At 39.3% G+C, this 15126-nt stretch overlaps 1 protein-coding gene across 2 annotated transcripts in view; it reads right to left on the reverse strand.

Moving 5' to 3' along the window:
- LOC146485530 (vacuolar protein sorting-associated protein 11 homolog) overlaps positions 1-15126 on the reverse strand; it is a 39616-nt gene that overhangs the window by 8264 nt on the left and 16226 nt on the right. Inside the window, exons 16-30 of one of the 2 annotated variants that reach the window (XM_085103428.1) lie at positions 14842-14913; positions 12953-13031; positions 11411-11455; positions 8813-8914; positions 8233-8274; positions 7684-7751; positions 7508-7586; positions 6114-6228; positions 4784-4849; positions 3840-3955; positions 3452-3535; positions 2222-2272; positions 1608-1696; positions 818-892; positions 350-446 (exon numbers count right to left, since the gene is read on the reverse strand). In XM_085103428.1, the coding sequence (XP_084959554.1) occupies positions 350-446; positions 818-892; positions 1608-1696; positions 2222-2272; positions 3452-3535; positions 3840-3955; positions 4784-4849; positions 6114-6228; positions 7508-7586; positions 7684-7751; positions 8233-8274; positions 8813-8914; positions 11411-11455; positions 12953-13031; positions 14842-14913 (1180 nt within the window). The remainder of the gene's footprint in view (positions 1-349; positions 447-817; positions 893-1607; positions 1697-2221; positions 2273-3451; positions 3536-3839; positions 3956-4783; positions 4850-6113; positions 6229-7507; positions 7587-7683; positions 7752-8232; positions 8275-8812; positions 8915-11410; positions 11456-12952; positions 13032-14841; positions 14914-15126) is intronic. The other variant, XM_085103429.1, reaches the window with a different exon arrangement.

Genomic DNA, 15126 nt, shown 5'->3' on the forward strand with positions numbered 1-15126 from the left:
AACATTAGCCTAACACTTTTTCAAGTTTCAATCCATACCGGCCTTCTCTGTCTCTGACCAGAGGCACTAATCGACAGTTTTATTGTACTGGGGCAATAATTTATAACAAACTTGACAATTATTCCTTTGTTTCTGCTGACAGACAAACATTTTTGGGTTTTGAAATGACAGCAAATTTGCGTGATTCTTCCCCTTTAAAATGGATTTTACCAGATGTTCTCTCCCGAACAGTGAGAAGATCTCGGTATGAGACTACGTGTTTCCCTTCGTAAGGGACAGTTTGTACGGTTTTATGAGTTAAATCTTTGCTGCCTGTAAGGGTGAACGAGACTCCAGAACATAATGAAAGGATATGAGACAGCACCTCCATTATCTGCGACTTGCAATCTGTTTCCCGTCGAGCAAAGTATGAGAGAGCTTGCACCCACAAACTTGTGTCCAGAGTCCTGTTGAAGAACACCAAGAAACAATGAACAAACACATGCAAAAGGAGACAACAACCGCCGCAATCGTATCGATAAAAGTGCAAGCTCATAACTGACTTTACTCTAAAGAGAAAGTCTTTTCATTCTAGTTCAATGAGTCCTATTCCTCTAGGAAAAAGTGTTATGTAAAGGATGTAATTATAAGATAAGTCTGATGGGCAAACCTGTCTCCTATGTCCCTGACTCGAAGTTTTTTCTCTTTAAAAACTAAAAAAGCTTTCTACGCCTCTTGACCGAAATATGCCTCCAAACCTTCCCGATTCAAAGAGTGGATATTTGAGAAACCATCCTTCTCATTTTCCCGGCCCAATGTCAGATAGACTCAAACTCACCCATACTTCTTGCACGTGTCGATCACGTGACCGTACTCGTTCTGCTCCATGTGGTAATGAAGTATTTGCTGGTAGCTGTTTTAGAACAGAACATGCTCAATTAGCAATGTGAGTTAAAGAACCCTAATCAATGTTGAAAAAGAGAACGTGAACGAAGTCCCCGTTGTTGTGGTCTGGCCTATTCACCTTGTTATTTTTAAAATCGCACATTTTATGGGTGTGGTCAAAGGGTGAGTGGATGAAATTAAATGGACTGAGACCGGCAGCCAGAGGCCCTGGCTAGCTAACGTCCAGTCCCATCCATTCATTAATATAAAACAGACGTGACTGACTGACTGACCGACCGACCGATGGACGGACGGACGGACGAGCAGACAGACTACACCACAGCCGGGAAAACTGGAAACGGAAGAGTAGCCATACGTTTAATTCTAACGTGAACTTCTTAAAATAAACCCTCTTTCTCTCCTCTAGGAAATATTTACACCTGACATGAGAAGTTTCCCCTCACAATATGTACCCAATTTTTGGGAAACAGACTGACAATACAGTACTTAAAAGATGAGAGGGAGTAAAAATAGTTTTCGCCCTCAAGTCGCCATTTATTTCAAAAGGAAAAAGAAAAGGGGCAGCTAGACCAGATGAACACCTCTGTTAGACAACATCACTCTCGCGACTAGGAAGGGGGGGTGGACAAAAGCTTTGTTGTCACCCACCATTCCCTCCCCTTGAAGGAAAAACACTTTATCCCCACCCCCACATCAAAGGAAAAAACCCTTTGTGTACTTACAGTTTGGCTTTTTCGTAAAGATAAAGGATCCCAGCTTTGAAGTGGTGCATCTGGGCCAGGACAAGAGCGTGGTCTATATCATAACGCGCCTATAGACAGATGAATAAGATTAACACAGCATAATTAAATAATCACAACAAAATAACTTTGGTTATCGATTGAATTAAAGGGAGAGGTTCACATTTCAGCGCATGTGCATGAATCTAAATGCTTTTTTCTCTTTCTTCTCAACTTTATGGCCTTAAAAATCCCACTCACATGTACTTCAGTAATCACATTCTATAATTAGGCCAAGCAAAATGACTGATGACCAAAATTCACAGAAAATGTTAGTGGATTGTACTCATATTGTCGATATTGAATTTGGCAATGACCCGTAGGATTTATTCCACGGTTGATGTGTTTACAGTTATTTGCATGCGAAATAACGCAATCATATGAAAAAATTACCACCCGAGTTACCAATTGCTTTCCGGATGGTTCATAAACAACGAATTAAATTAAGCAGGCTTGAGTCATAGCGAGCAAAGGCGGACAAGTATTTTGATTCATGGACGTGCGCAGAACCGTGAACCCCTCCCTTAAAGGTCTGCTAGCGTTACTATTAACCATACCTCTAAATTAGTCAGCAAATCAAGTGCTTTACGTTCATGCTCTACTTGCGCCTGTCACGGAAAAATAAAACGAAGAGCGTGATAAGGAGAGAATATAACGCATGGTACCATTACTACTTTTCTGGCAAGCCTCAGAAATCAAATCAGTCTATTATAAAATTAAACACGGATATCCTTGGGGGTTGTTGCGTGACACGTCTAACACATCACGCAACAATACTCAGACGCAACAACTGTGATGCAACACTCCTCACATTACACTCAGCGCTTATCGCAACACGCAACATTTGTCACACTTTCTACCTGAAAGGAAAGACGTCGTTGTAATGGTATATAGCAGAAGACACCTTTGTTTCAGATCATAAATGTTGAAGGATGTCTGCGCATTGCTGAATACCTACTAATACAGAGGTATTTTTACACGGTTTATTACTGTGCAGGAAAAGCAGATCTGAGCAAGCGCTATTGGAATCCAAAAAGAGAATTGTGGGTAACCACGCACTTTTTAGAGATAATTAAGAAACAATAATTTTGAAAAAGGGCTAAAATACAAAGTAATGTATGGCGTTTTTTATCAAATTGAAGCCTTGTTATCTCTGAAAAATACATGGTTACTCCCAGTTTTCATTTTGGATACCAAGAGCACTTGCTAAGTTCTGTTTTCTCTGCATAGTTTTAAACCGCGCAAAAATATCCTTGTATTAATAGGCAACACCCATAGGAAACCCGAGTATCTTGAGATGCGCAGAACGTATGCGCAGTAACAAAAGTAGGCACCGTCCTTAAAAGATTATAACAGTACAAAGAAGGCAAAATAAAGACAACTTTCGCAACTTTTATCCTGAAGGTGTGGGAAAGGATTTGATAACCTTCTCTGAGTTTTCCATTGTGTCGTTACGTGGAAAAAGGGTCACTTACTTATGTAATGCAGCGATTAGAGTGGTGTTCAATTGAGTGGGGTAAAACCAAGACTAGAGTAATTACTCTGGCCAATCACAAGACGCAAACAGCGCAATGAACCAATCAGAATTCGAAGGAAATACATGTAGCAGGCGCCAAGCGCGGGAAAACGCGTGCGACCAAGACACGATTGCTCTTGGTTTTGCTTCTCATTGGTTGGCAAAGTGGCGCGAATTTTGTGAACCAATCACAGGGGGGAGTGATGCAAAACCAAAATTGCATTCGACATAGAATGATACTTGGTATTAGAGTCACAAGTCGTCCAGGTACCTCTATATCCTTTTGACGAGCCGCGTCATTCAGGTAAAGCTCAAGAAGAGTGTTGTACACAAGGTTGGATGAATGAGGCTGCACCTGGAAACACATTAAAATAACAACAGGTTAAACCAGTTATCTCCAGCCTGGCAACTGCTGGATCTTTTATTGTCGTGCAAATTAAACTTTACTACAGAATTGTGTGATGTTGATTTGGCATTCGAACAAGTTTTAACCGTGAATTGCGTGACGCTTTTTTTCTGAAATCGTGTGACATCTTTCTGGCTCTTCGCGTGATCTTTAATAGATCTAAAATTTCATGACATCTTTCGATGTTCCTTGCAAGTCTAATTTTGTGGTCTCATTCTGCAATAAAGCAGTAAAATGAAGAGTGGTAGATTACCTGCACCATGTGTTCAAGGAACTCAATCAGTTTGGCCTTCTGGTGTACAAAGATGTGGATGAATTCCTCCGCTCTTGCTTTGTGGATCTTTCTCTCTCCTTCTAAGGCTGCTGGATCTAAAAAACATGCATACCTCTGTTAGCAAATAAAATAAATATTAAATATTCAGAGTGACCAACTATTGCAACACTGCCCAAATATGGTCATGGTGTCCGTAGTCAACAGATATCCTGGAAAAATGGCAAAATAAAGATCGTCTAAAGATTTTCTGCAATAAAAGGTCGTCGGTTATGAGTAAGGTATCGAGCGATATTCCGCGCGATTTCGCAGGGTAATTGTTAAATGTATGACTTCAAAGATCATTTTACTAACCCTAATTCTGAATTACTCAGGGTCAAAAAACGAACAATAAAAAGCAAACAAATGATTTGACATGAGAAGATCACTGGTGAACGATCTGATATGTGTGATGATCATGGATAAAGGAAAAATGAAAATGAACAGAAATGATGTGACAGAAGTTCCACTTCGACTACAGAGCATAAGATGAAGATGTGATGTACAATGATGCATGAAAAATGAAGGAGATGTGAAATGAGAAGTGGATGAACGGTGGATGACTAGCCTCCGGGTCACAAACATTCTTTGAGCTAATGTCACGTAAGATATCTAGCACGCAAATCAAGCAACACGCCAGATGTAACCGTTGTCACTCAGCACAAAATGTGACACTCATCATTTAAATGTTTGTCACGCAATAACATGCAACATGTTCAGTCCAGTCTTGTAAAGTAACATTTCCCGTGCAACACTTCTCACGAAAACAATCTTCACTCAGTATATCACGCAACATTTGTCACGCAACATTCAAAGCAAGAGTGGTGTGACGAGCAAGGAGAACGCATGCATAGGAGGCGTGTGAATGAATGGATGGTGAAGCTTACCCAAGGCAGCTGCCAAGGAATGGAAAACGCCAGCGCTCACAGGAGAAACAGAACCAGAAGCTGTGTCTGCAGGGCAACACCATCAAAATTCTTTTCAAAAACGATTTCACGAATCTTATCTCGAGAGAAATTACATGTAGGGTTTGGTCAGCTGTTTCTTTACTTCAGATATTTGCATCACTCACTGTTCGCAAAGAGTAGGGGACGTAGTTTCTCGTCTTTCTGTGCATACTCTCATGGTTGGGTGGGTAAATGCTCGGAGATATTAGCTGCATAAGCTACTCTTAAAATTACGAGGGTAAATAAAGGTGATGTGTGATGTGTTATGTGTGAACAACAGTCTATGTCCCAAGGAAAACTTCTAAAGTGTATGAAACGTTTTACACATAATACACACTGTGATCGATTGACAGCCATTTACAACAAGTAAATTGAATACAGAAAATGGCCTTTCATCGCTGTAATGAACAACAGTTTAGGTCCCAAGGAAAACTTCTAAAGTTTACGAAACATTTTACAGATAATACACACTGTGATTGATTGAAAGCTATTTACAACAAATATATGGAATAAAGAAAACAACTTTAAATAATTTCTCAGGTTGCTGCAATGCTTGGACTCAAAACCTTTGGTTTGCATTTACGTAGCATTGCTTGCTTTTGTTTTGTATTAGAAGTTGAAATGTCTTGGACACGTTTTCACTAAGAAGGTAAAGTAACGTCGCACTGCAAGCCTAAGTGGCCCACAAGGCTAAAGCTTAACCCGATTTCTGTAGCACGAAGCAACTAGGAGTATTGCTACTCCCCCCTGGATGGGATGCTAGTCCATCGCAGGGTTACCTCCAGCAGTATGACTCTGGTATCCATTTATACACCTTGGTAAAGAGACACAATGTGGAGCAAAGTTTCTTGTCTAAGGAAACAACACAGCAATGAAGAAACCATCCTAGCCTCGAACCACAGACACTCCAAACTTCCGACGGTCCGATCGTAAGTCTGACGGCTAACCACTACACCACTATTCCTCAGTACACTTCACGAAGAACGACCCTATAAAACCTCCGAAGGGGAATGGGCCCCCAGCAGCCACTAGGCCATTTCCGAGTTGCTTTGAACCTCATTATGGAAGCGAGGCTAAGTGCAAAGTTTTTATTATGAAAATTAGTTTTCAATCATATGCAAAAAAACTATTTTTCATAATAAAACTTTGCACTTAGCCTCGCTTTAAAAATGAGGTTCAAAGCAACTTGCAAATAGCCAATTTCTACACCAAATCTCCCACACAAAAGCCATAGACAGGAAAATGAAAAGCCTTAAAATGTCCAACTCACGTTCTTGAACTCGCTGAGGTCTGTAATCTGTACACAGAACTTTCAGTAGCTTTGTTGCTTCGTCAGGAACAGCATTCACCAGGCTCTTGCCGTATTTTTTCATATTATCCTCTGCCTGAAAGAAATAAAAGTAGGAAACATTGTTTACTGTCTCCTCCTACTTTTCCTCCACTTCAAAGGCACAGACAGCTTTGCAAATAAAACCTTACAAATGCAGGTTTTAATAACGTGAATAATTGTAAATTTAAACCAACTATTGCGTTGACAAATTTTCTTGAAGGAAAAAACTTAATAAACTAATACAAAAACCTTAGGATGTAAAAGGTGATGTTCATGAGTTACGATTGGGTTTTGATTCAGCGAGTACGTTTTTCGTTTAAATTAGGAGCAGTCTGCGGTCCAATTGTGATGAAGCCATCACAAACTTATGTTGACTTTTCAATTTCACAGTGTCCCTATCTTTAGGCTACACTCAAAACTGCAGCAATACAGACACCAGGAGGACATGGATCGAAATGTATGAATTAAAAATGTTACTAAATCTGCACTCTGAAAACACGAGGTATCTACATCCCCAAACAAAAAGATTACTAAAGTTGACAGGGCAAAACTTCAGGGAGCGCCAAACGAAATTTTACAATAACTGTCCAAATTCCTGCGCACTGATTGGCTCGCAGCTAATTGTATATACGAGTACAGACAATAAAAATGACGTCAGATGTAACGCGCGCGCTTTCTCAACGGAAAATGAAGGCAATTCCGCTCGCTCGTACTTCTTCCAAAACCTGGCAGTGACACCACTCGCCTGCAGCTCGGTTTCCACTTGACGTTTGAATATGTTATGACGTAATTCTATGGTCTATAAGAGTTTATTAAAAGCTGGATCATTGTATAACGCAAATCCACGGATTTGATTGGCGTAGCGGCCATTATACCATGCCCGTGAAATAGAGACCATTAAATTGTCTTCTTATTGTTCTTGCAAAGCGAAATCAGTTTTTATTAAACAATTATTCCACTCACGCTTGTTGGATATGAGATGATTATAGTCAACTCGGCGCTACGCGCCTCGTTGGCTATCTGTCATCTCATATCCAACGCTACGCGCCTCGTTGGCTATCTGTCATCTCATATCCAACGCGCGCTCGTGGAATAATTGTTAAATACACCACAGAAAACTACAGTCGATTTGTTAAACCGTGTTTTTAGTTTAATATTTATTTATTTTTTTAACTTTGACTAGAGGAGAAGAGGTGCTTAGGCTTGTTCCATCAAGTGTCTCGTAGATTTTAATCTACGACTGCAAAAGCGTCTTTCGGAAGAGGTAGACATGACTGCACTGAAAAGGCCCTCTCTAGTCAATCACGGTGCCGGCTCTATTTAGTATACTGTACCTCGTAGAAGTCTAGTCTTCCAATGTATGACAAAGCTCTTTGGTAATCCTTGAGATCTTCAAGTTGGATCTTTAGGTACCTAGACAAAAATAGAGCTAGGTTATATACACTTGCTATAAATATACTGATAAAATAATTCGGGCTATTTTTGGAAGAAGGTGCTTTGTGGTACTTACAAATCATGCTGATCATATTTCTCTGCCAAGTACACAGCATGTTTGAAGTATCCTGCCTGGCGACAAACCTGAAATTAAAAGTAAAATTAACCATCACCCATGGCTAATCAGTTAATGGCATGACCTTCGACTCTTTGATGCACTAATCAGTAAACTTTCGGATGAAAAAATGCCCAAAAAATTTTCCGTCTAAACAGAACAGTGTCTGAACATTCTACCGTCTGAAAATTTTCACCCGTTAAGCTGATTGGGAAGACGCACTTTTGCGCTTGGCCCCAAGCCCTAAACAGACAGCTCGGCTCGCTCAACAGGCGCAATATGGCCTTGGATCGAGGCTGATGTTCGTGTACCTTCTATGTTTTGAGTTATAAAGACCATTCCAGTATTAAAACTAGGGCATATTTCAGACTGACCGCCTAGATTAGCTTGGCTATTTGCGAGCTAGTCCAATGTATCAATGTCCGTACCATGTATAAATCAAAGAATAAAGTTATCATTAAAAACAAAATTTGAAGGCTGTGTAGCATAACCTACAATGCAACTAGCTACCTTTATTGCAGTTTCAACATCAAAGTTTAATTCTCTATCGGTCTGAAATAAAACCAAAATAAATTATCATAATTCATTACCATAAATGCTACAAAAATAATCTTGTGCGGTACCCTAACCATCATTACAAAGAAGTGGATGCAGTGATGAACATTTCATTTCAAATTGCAGTAGGAATACCAGAGGGGTGAGAAGAGTAACAAAACATAATTTTGTAAACACCTAACAATTTTTTTTATCAATTGTCTTTTCCTTGTGTTTCGTATTTTTTCTTTAATTTGTTTTCAATAGATTTGTGAAGATTCATTTTTTTTTTGGCATGGGATCTTTTATTTATTACAGAGCGATCGGTTTCTTCAGGTTTTTTTCCTCCGCTTTTGGTTCGCTCGCTTTGACAAACACCCACGGATACTGCTAAATGCTACTAAAGAAACCAAATTGATTCCAAGGTCCATTAATTTTCTGAAAATGAAAACCAGAAACAAGGAATACGTCTTCTATTGCTTGCAAAATGTATTCATGAGGTGGATTTATACTGCTTTTAACAGCTTGAGAGTCTTTTGTGGGTAAAGGTATGTACCATGATAAACTCATCCAACATGGACACATCCTTGAGCTTGGTATAACAGTTGAGTAGCAGAGTGGTATGATCGGTGTTGGCTAGTCCCTGTTTATGAAGGGCCTAAGAAATTAATGAGAAAACAAAATGATTAGAATAAAGTTAATATACAACTGTACATGTTTGCCAATAGACTCTTCTCCAAAATGGCGGCAACAAATAATTGAACCGAATGAATGACTGATACCAGCACTGGAAAGAGCACCTTTACTTTAGTAACCTTGCAAAGTTTCAGTATATAATATAAGGTGTTATATCAGCTTAGGAAATGTAAGATGAAATTTGACAAATTTACAGACGTTTGTATGACTGGGAGTATACGTCATACCCCCAGTCATACAAACGTCTGTAAATTTTTCATTTTTCAACTTACATTTTCTCAGCTGATATTACACCTGACATGCTGAAACTTTTCAGGGTTACTAAAGTAAAGTGCTCTTTCTAGTGCTGGTATACGTTTTAATTTTAACCTACTTGAATTTTCGGCCGTTATTTTGGAGAAGGGTCTATTCAAGTCACTCACAATAAGTCGCCGCTAAAGAAGGTCAAACTGCTGAAAGTGTAGATACAAACTGGTCATGAACGCTAGTACGTAGACCCACACTCCAGAATGTGCACTGCATGGAAGTGGCTAAGGCCACGCAGAGTGTAGGAAACGGCAAGGGACTAGGGAACTTAAGCAACGACGACGGCGACAGCAACGATGCCGCCGCAAACCAATAGATTTAAGTGAGCAAAAACAATCGCTCTGTACGTGTGTTTTAAGTTTTGGTACATTTCTTCGCTGTCCTCTGCAAAACAACAACGTGAAATGATCAAATTCAAGGTTTTGTGGAGAACGTGAACACACGACGGTGAATTTTCCATTTTCTTTCTTAACTTGTACGCCACTCTTACCAATTGGTTCCTGGGTAGTTCGCCGTTTCTGTAGAAGTTGAACGAGTTGAAATAATGGCGAAGCAGCACAAATGAAGAAAAAAGTTACACTGTCAAGTGACGTTGCCGTTAACGTCGTCGCTGCTTTAGTTCCCTACTTAAACAACGAGAACATCACTTCAAAATATAATTTCATTTTATCTGCTACTTTGCGATTATTTCAACTAATTTTGCACAGAAATGGCTAACTACCCGGGAACCAAATTGGTAGGAGTGGCGTTCCAGTTAAGAGAGAGAATGAAAATTTACCGTCGTGTGTTCACGTTGCCCAAAAAAACTTGAATTAGGTCATTTTACGTTGCTGTTTTGCAGAGGACGACAAGGAAATGTTACCAAAATTTAAAACGCACTTGCAAGGCGATTATTTTTCCTCATTAAACCTGTTGTTTTGCGGCGCAACCACGCAAACGACGCAAACGCAACGACGACGGCAACGGCAACGAGTACGCCAAAAAATCAAAACAACAACTCCGCACGTGCATTACGCTTTTGGTACATTTCTTTGCCGTCGCTGCACGACTAGGACGTGAAATTTCCTGATGGGACGATTTATAGAGGACGTAAACACACGACGAAGAATTTTTCTTTCTCTTTCTAAACTTGGGTGCGGTTTACAAGAATTCAACTCCAGGAAATTTCACCTACATTTGACATTTAAAGCGAGTTGGAATAATTGCGACGACGTTTGAAAAAACGCGAATCCATTTTAACAGTGACGTTTTCGCTGCTGTCGCCGTCGTCGTTGCTAAAGCTCCAGACTGTTTTGCAGAGGACGGCAGAGAAATGTACCAAAATTTAAAACGCACGTGCAGGGCAATTGTTTTTCCTCATTAAACCTGTTGTTTTGCGCCCTCGACGTTTCTAAAAGCCGCCGTTACACATTGAAACTTGTAGGTGAAACTTGTCTGCAACGACGCTGCGAAACAAGTTTCACGAAGTGGTGTTACACGGTGAAACTCTTGTTTTTTCACCACTGCGACCGTTGCGAACCGTTGCATAAGTAGAAAGCGGTTCTACTTTTCGTGAAACTTGTCTCGCAACGGAAGTTCGAAAAAGTTTCACGAAACCGACTATGTTACACGGTGCAACGCCTGCTGAAACTTGTTTCGCAGCGCCGTTGCACACAAGTGTCAGGTAAAAGTTTCAACGTGTGACGGCGGCTTAAGTTCCCTAACAACAATGACAGTCTGCTTCCCTTTAGTAACACAGTACAGCTGTATATAAGATTCATAAGTTGGAGACGTCTCCTTGGGCGCTTCCTTTGGCGCTTTCCAACATGTCTGGTTCAACCAGTTGTAATTATGTAAACGCAAATTAATGCGTGGAACAAACAGGAGGCCTTTCGAGGTACATGTACTCCAAATTTTCCATTCCAACTGACTGGATCGGAAATAACATGTACCATTACATCTGTACACAATTTTCACCTCCATTTTGTTGTCTTCTTACGCCATCATTGCGCACTATGTACGCTTTCTGATTTACCAATAAGACTGCTACTTTGAGGCTGACAACAAGGCTTTTCTTCCAGATGGAAAAACCGTTTTCAATTCACATGGAAAGTTTCCATTATTTCCAACCAAAAATGTTGGCAAAATGGACAGTTCCCCGAGTGCTACTAACCTGAAGATACGCTGTAAGGTTGTGTATTCTTTGAGCATCAAGAAACTAATTAAAAACAAAAATTGTAAAATAATAAAGAAACCTCCAAAATTGTTGGATTAAAACCTTCACTACACACAGCCCCATGTACCATGGGAATGATTCTAAATTTCCTCCGATTTTAAAAGTACTCTCCCAATTTCCCCTCAACAAAAACACCCTCTTGGTCCACCAATCCCTTTGCAAAGAAAAGAGAGGTATAAGAGTGATTTAGCATCGCGTTACAAACGCGAAAAAAAGGACCACGTGACCACGATTTTCCCGCCATTTTTCGCGTTTGCCGGTTGCCGTCTCTACGTGAAAACAGGCTATTTCTTCCTTTTTTCTTATACATGTAAGTAGTTAATTGTTGAAAACAAGAACTCCAATAATTTTCCCGGCAAGTCAAACTAGGGCAAATTAAGTTTCATGTTTAAGAATCCTTCATAACTCACTCCTTACCGCACTTTTCTTCATGAACTCACCACAGCGAATCGCAAAAAGAACTTCATCGAAACTCGCAAAATTCCAGCTTAAGTCAAAAGGTTCACGCTATTTTACGTGAAACGTGAAACGACAAGGTGACGTTTGCCGTTTCACGTAAACGCGATGCTAAATCTCTCTAATAAGTTGAGGGTTGAACCCTTCTACATCAATTTTAATACTGGGGGCAAAACATGGTCTAAAATTCAAACTTTTGCAATTTGAAATTAGCATCTAGGGCACTTTACCAACTGAAGGAAATGTGGTAAACAGAAGTACATTATGACAGTATATTTAAACAACTGCCACGAAGGAAGCTACATTTGTACTTAACTGAAAATGTTAGAAAAATGCCATGAAAGTATGGTTAATCTAACAATAGTTAAGCCCAACATTTGTGTAAGCAAACCATCATACATGTGCCCACCACTAATGTTTGTTTAAAGGACTTTAAAGGGGCTTATTTTCATGTATGGTATACTTCCTGGGAAATACATGATACATGTAATAATTTCAGCTTGAAACACAACGTTAAAGGCCAGTTCAAAAGGTTTCAACATTTGGTTCAACATGCGTTCAACACTTTGTTGAAACAAATGGTGGGGGTATTTGAACAGGTCGTCCAACACAGTTAAAAGGGGAAAAACGTTGAAAGATTGTTGAAAGCGTGTTGAATCAAATTTAAATCGGTTTAAACTTTCATTCAACATCCATACAACATTTCCTTTGTTCCCGAAAATGTTGAATAGTGTTGAAGCCGTTTGAACACTCCAATCATCCAACATTTGCCCAACATCTGTTCAACTTTTGTTGAACGAATGTTAGGCAAATGTTGAAACCGTTTAAGAGGGCTTTAAGAGTTTCAAGCAGTTAATGGGCTGTCCATGGGCTGTAGAGATAGTTTTTCTGGCTTGCAATTTCAATCTTTGCACCAATGGACAAAATAATAGAAATTGACTATTTGCTTGATTATCCCTGAACAGTAGTCAGTTTTGTCCGATTACAATTTATTTATTACATATTAACAAAAATTAAATTTACCTTCCTAATGACGTAAGATGGTTCCAGATGGCCAATGGTTTTAATGTACTGTTTTATGGCTCCGTCATGATCGCCCTTACTGGTGACAAAAGTATTATATCACTCATGGAGTCATAGCAGAGGTTTTCAATTGAGTGCCAGTAAGTAATTTGCATTTGTTTTAGCTTTGCTTTACTGCACTCTGATATTAGATAACAAAACTTGTAACACTATCCAAACCAAAACCACTCGCGACTTGCTCCATGCATTTCCCCGTGCTTGGCACTGGTTACAGGTATTTGTTTTGAGTTTTCATTAGTTCATTGTGCTGTTTACGTCTGTGATGTTATTTGGTAATTAAGAATTGGTTCATGCTTAGCATGCGTATATTGAGTTATGGATGCACGCGGGAAGTTTGGAGAGCACGAGAGAAGCGTAAAGCGCCGAGAGCAACTCTAGCTTCTTGAGTGCTCTCCAAACTTCCCAAGTGCATTCATAACTCAATATACGCACAGCTAAAAGCCTGAACCAATTATTTTATAACATTGTGAAAATAAAGTAAATCCTGGAAAACAGGTTTTGTTCCTGATTAATTACAAAATTCCCTGTACAGAAAAAAAAAAAATAATACTGTAATAATAATAAGTGAAAGTGGTTTCTCATATTGGTTTAATCTTAACGTTTCATTAAACTTCGACAAGCTCTTATAATTATACATTTTTTACGGTGTTGTCTCTCTGTAAAAAGTTTTTTATAACATGGCGCGGGCATGCTTCCCCCATCTGATTTGCACACGTCATCGGATGGACGCACGGCCGTGCGTATGTACCATGTACCATGATGACGCCAATAGGAATTAGATTAGGATGCACGCGTGCTATGTTACAATAAATGATAGATCTATTTTTGAGACAGTGACACAGGCATACTCTGAAAAAAAAAAATCCAAGTTCTCCAAACATCAGTCAAACCTATGACCTTCCGATTGCTAGTTTGGATGCTCAATGCAACTAGTGATCGGAAGGTCATGGGTTCGACTCATGTTGGGAGAACTTGGATTTTCTTTTTCAAGTACTGGTACGTCTCTAATGTCTGTCACTAACTGAAAAATTTATCATTTTTTTCATATGCACTTCAACTTAATTCTATGTCTGAGGGTATCCGGTCGTTTCGTTCCGAGTCAAAGTCACTTCGTTCCATTAAAAAAAGTCGTTTCGTTCCACGCAATAGCCAATTCGTTCCACAAAACACTAACAGTTTTACAAAGTTTTAAAGTGAGTATTAGAAATTTAGAAGTTTATTGTAAAACAGGAAAGATTGATCACTATGCTAAAGGAACAAAAAACACAAAGCAACAAATTGAAGCCTTTTTTAAATTGTCAATAATTGGCAAGGTTACTTTAAATTATGGAGACAAAACAGCTTGCATTATAAAAATTAAATACAGTCTGAATTAGGGGAGGAGGGAGGGGGTCCAACGTTACAGACAGGTATCCAATGACACAAGAATGTGACACAGTGTCAATGTGACATGCACCTGTGACAATACAACAAGAGAGATACATGTCACAGCATGACTCCCCAGCCTTGTGCAAGCTAAGAATGGAATTCATTTACACAAATGGTATATTTTTACAACGTCAGCCTTCTTGCACAAATAACCCAATACTGGATTTATTTCAGCTGATGAAGTCTTGTCCACAAAACACATTCCTTTGGAGAGTGCCCATGTTTTTTGTCCTGTCTTGTGCCCCACCCCACTCACCCCACCAACACCACCTGACCTCTCTGAACATTTCCCAATGAAATGAGACCAATTGATGGCAACAGCTAAGCATTTATGCTGTAGTAAGCACTTTCACAGTACATGTATGTAGATAAAGTCTTTATCTGTATGGCTATCACATTACCTGTACAAGTGATCTCCATATTGAGTAAAGATGTCAATCAGTCCATCAGAATAATGCTGACTCTTTGCCAGACTAAAAGAGACAATCAAGAAAGTATCAAAATTAGGTCATTTGCATGCAGGAAGATATTTAACTTAACTTAGTTTAAACAGCCCCTGCAGGACTTAATCTAATAATCCAGTTTTTAATAATTGTGCTTACATCTCACAAATGTAAACAGTATTAAAGAACTCTACAATACAATCTATAATCTGGGATTTTCAGTTCGCAAGACTAGTACATTGT

This window comes from Pavona decussata, unplaced genomic scaffold (genome assembly GCF_977016875.1).
Source record: "Pavona decussata unplaced genomic scaffold, jaPavDecu1.1 SCAFFOLD_26, whole genome shotgun sequence".
Lineage (NCBI taxonomy): Eukaryota > Metazoa > Cnidaria > Anthozoa > Scleractinia > Agariciidae > Pavona > Pavona decussata.